At 52.0% G+C, this 3,293-nt stretch overlaps 1 protein-coding gene across 1 annotated transcript; it reads left to right on the top strand.

Moving 5' to 3' along the window:
• Positions 1–204: 204 nt before the first annotated feature.
• CRYAA (crystallin alpha A) lies at positions 205–2,733 on the top strand. Its single transcript, XM_065653348.1, has 3 exons — positions 205–393; positions 1,340–1,462; positions 2,524–2,733. Exons 1-3 carry the CDS (start codon positions 205–207, stop codon positions 2,731–2,733), a joined length of 522 nt encoding a protein of 173 aa, XP_065509420.1.
• Positions 2,734–3,293: the final 560 nt, after the last annotated feature.

The raw sequence follows: 3,293 nt of genomic DNA, 5'->3' as shown, positions 1-3,293 counted from the left end.
CTGCTGACCGCGTTGCCTCCGTCATGAGATCATGTCTTTCCAGAGAAATCCCTCTAATGCCTTCATTCTCCGAGACCAGTATATATAGGGGGAGCTTCCCTGGGGCTGCACTGCGCAGTCCAGCCAAGGCATCGCTGTCTCCCCAGGAGCTTCACTGCCCCTGCCATTTTCCCCTCGCAGCCACAGGTCACAGCAGCAGCCAGCATGGACATTACCATCCAGCACCCCTGGTTCAAGCGTGCTCTGGGACCCCTCATTCCAAGCCGTTTGTTCGACCAGTTTTTCGGAGAGGGCCTCCTCGAGTACGATCTCCTGCCTTGGTTCTCTTCCACTATCAGCCCCTACTACAGGCAATCCCTCTTCCGCAGTGTGCTGGAGTCGGGCATTTCAGAGGTAAGGGCCCTTTGGCTTCCTCTCCTTTTCCTTCCCCTCCCTCCTTACACCTCTGCCTGCGCCTCTCCACCCGCAGCTCACTGGTGGGGGCCGGCGACTATAGCCCTGTGCTGGGCTGTGAGGGGGTAAGGAGGACCTCCAGCCCACCGCCAAGCACAGTGAGCCCCCCTTCTTGGGCAGGGAGGGAAACCCTCACTGGGGAGAAGGCTTCCCTACAAGAAACAGAGGTAATTTTGGCTCCTGACAGTTGTTTTTGACGTGGAAAAGGTTGCCTTTGCTGCCCTCATGCCAGCCGGCCTTATGATGAGAGAAGAGCTAGGCTGCTCTCAGAGTAAGCGCCCACGAGGGCAGCTCGGCATGGGAGAGGACCCTGGCATGTGGGAGCTTCCTCCGGCCCCCTCCTCTGCTTCAGGAGCTTGGTGGGCTTTGCAGGCTCATGCTGGAGGACCCAGGAGCAGTTATCTGTAGGCAGTGTGTAGGAGGAGCACGTAGCCGTGGAGGCTGTGGTCTGAAGCTCAGGGACCAGTGCTCTGTCTAGCCCACTCTTACTGGTGTCCTCCCAGAGCTGAGACCCCAAAGAAACCATAAATCACTGAAAGGACGAAGCCTTTGCTATCAGAGAATATTGCACTGGTTTCCATCCCGCCTCGCTGCTGAGCTCTGGTGCATCTGGCAGATCACTGAGTGCAAAGGGGTCCCCGCACAGGAATAGTGGCGAGAAGTGATGCCTCTCCCCAGAGCAGTAGCAATGGCGCGGACACCTGCCACAGCCTCCCAGTGTCCCTGTGTCCCCGCCAAGTGATAGAAGACCCCCGCTGAGGCCCACAGTCCCAGACAGGGATGCTGTGCTGCTGCCAGACTCCCCCTTCTCCAGATTTTAAGCTGTCGTGACGCTGCCCTCCGCACTTAGAGCTCGTGTCTTACTGTCTGACAATGTTCATTTCAGGTGAGGTCTGACCGGGACAAGTTTACGATCATGCTGGATGTAAAACACTTCTCTCCCGAAGACCTGAGTGTGAAGATTATTGATGACTTTGTGGAAATCCATGGCAAGCACAGTGAAAGACAGGTAAGTGGAAGTGATGATGGAGCAACTGGGGAGTTGAGCTCTGTTTTCTTTCTTACCAATGGTCCTCAGCTGAAGGGGAAGAAAAAGAATATATCAGAAGAAGGAGTTATTTGTCTATTGACATTATTGGCATGGCCCATTCCCATAGAGCCTCAACCTGATATCTGACAATAATGAGCTAATCCACTCCTCTTTTGTTTATTTTCAATCATCACCTTCCATAACCATCAGATGACGATGTCCATTGTTCACTAATAACACTGGACCAGACAAAGCACATCATCTGGCGCTGCCAAAGCATGGCCGAGTTTTCATAAACCAGAATTGTTAGTGAAAACTGAGTATTCATATGGTGATCTGGGAGAGAAAAGCAAGAGTAAACAAAAGAAAAGAAAAACAACTGAGTGCCTCAGGCTTGGAAACTTTTAACACATATATGTCATGGAAATGTCTGTGGGGGTCAAAAAGTGAATTACAACAGCAGGGGTTTAATTCTTCTCATACACTTTTTTTGGCCAGACAAAGCTCTAGCCTGGAAACAGTCTGTATTTTTTAATATAGTTATTTTTTCCAGAGGAAGAGAGTAGCTGTTTTCATGGCTGAGCTAAAAAAAAAAATTACATTTCTCATTTTTTTGGCCCCCCAAAAAGGGGGGATGGGATCGTGTGCTTTGACTGACACAATATTGCTGCCTAGTAAGGAAATACATGAGGCCACACATGCGCATTGCTTTTACCTTCACAGAACCCCAGACTTTGTCTCCAAGCATCCTTTAAAATTGGAGGCTGTGGCAGTGCCCCCATCCAAATCAGATCCCGACCTCTACTATGGCCAAAATCACATCCTGCTGTGCTGTTCAGCTCTTGCAGCTTCAGGGTCACCACAGGGGGACACCTGCTCCTACGAACCTGCAAAATAGAATAAAAAGCAAATATGCAGCCAGTGATGCAGGCAGTACAGTGTCATGATAAACCAGGGTGAATGTGGACCCCCGCTCTGACAGAGCTGTGGGGTCGGGGGGTTTCTGACGGACCTTCCCCCCTTTCCCCACTGTCTCTCAGGACGACCACGGCTACATCTCCCGTGAATTTCACCGCCGATACCGCCTGCCCGCCAACGTGGACCAGGCTGCCATCACCTGCTCCCTGTCCAACGATGGCATGCTGACTTTCTCGGGCCCCAAGGTCCCTGCCAACATGGACGCCAGCCACGGCGAGAGGCCCATCCCCGTGTCCCGGGAGGAGAAGCCCACCTCCGCGCCTTCCTCCTAAGCCCGCCTGCTGCTGCGGTACGCAGGCTGCCGCCATCTGCAGGTCTCATTCCCAGAGCCATTGCGTAGATACCAGTGAATACCTAGAGGGGGTTTATTTTGTTGGTTCCTCCCTTCTCCTTTGTTTCTTTTTTTTTTTTTTTTTTTTTTCCCCTCTTGGATGGGATGAGGGGCTGGGTGAGTGGCTGGTGGACTTTGAAGCTTAAACCTGCAAGCTGTGCTGTGGGGATGGTACAGATGGTGCGTGCTGCCATGCTGTTGTACTTGCTGAAAGGGTCTTCATCTGGTGCTGTAGTCCATAACCACCATCAGGTAGGAGGGAGTGCACAAGTAACACTGGCTCTTGGGGCACCAAGTCTCGAGATGAGGCTTGGAGTAGGGGAAAAGCCCTGCAGACATGCAGGGTTAAACAGATTACTCTTAAAAGAAAAGCAACGGAGCCAAACCCCATGCCTGAGATCCCACGTACATATGATGAACATGCCATGGGTTCCTTGCAACTGTAGGAGAAATACCTTCGGGGGTTGCAACGGATATTTTTTTTTCAGCCAAGTATCTAAG

This window comes from Caloenas nicobarica, chromosome 1, assembly GCF_036013445.1.
Source record: "Caloenas nicobarica isolate bCalNic1 chromosome 1, bCalNic1.hap1, whole genome shotgun sequence".
NCBI classification, from domain to species: Eukaryota; Metazoa; Chordata; class Aves; order Columbiformes; family Columbidae; genus Caloenas; species Caloenas nicobarica.
This window is presented reverse-complemented; position numbering and strand designations above follow the sequence as displayed.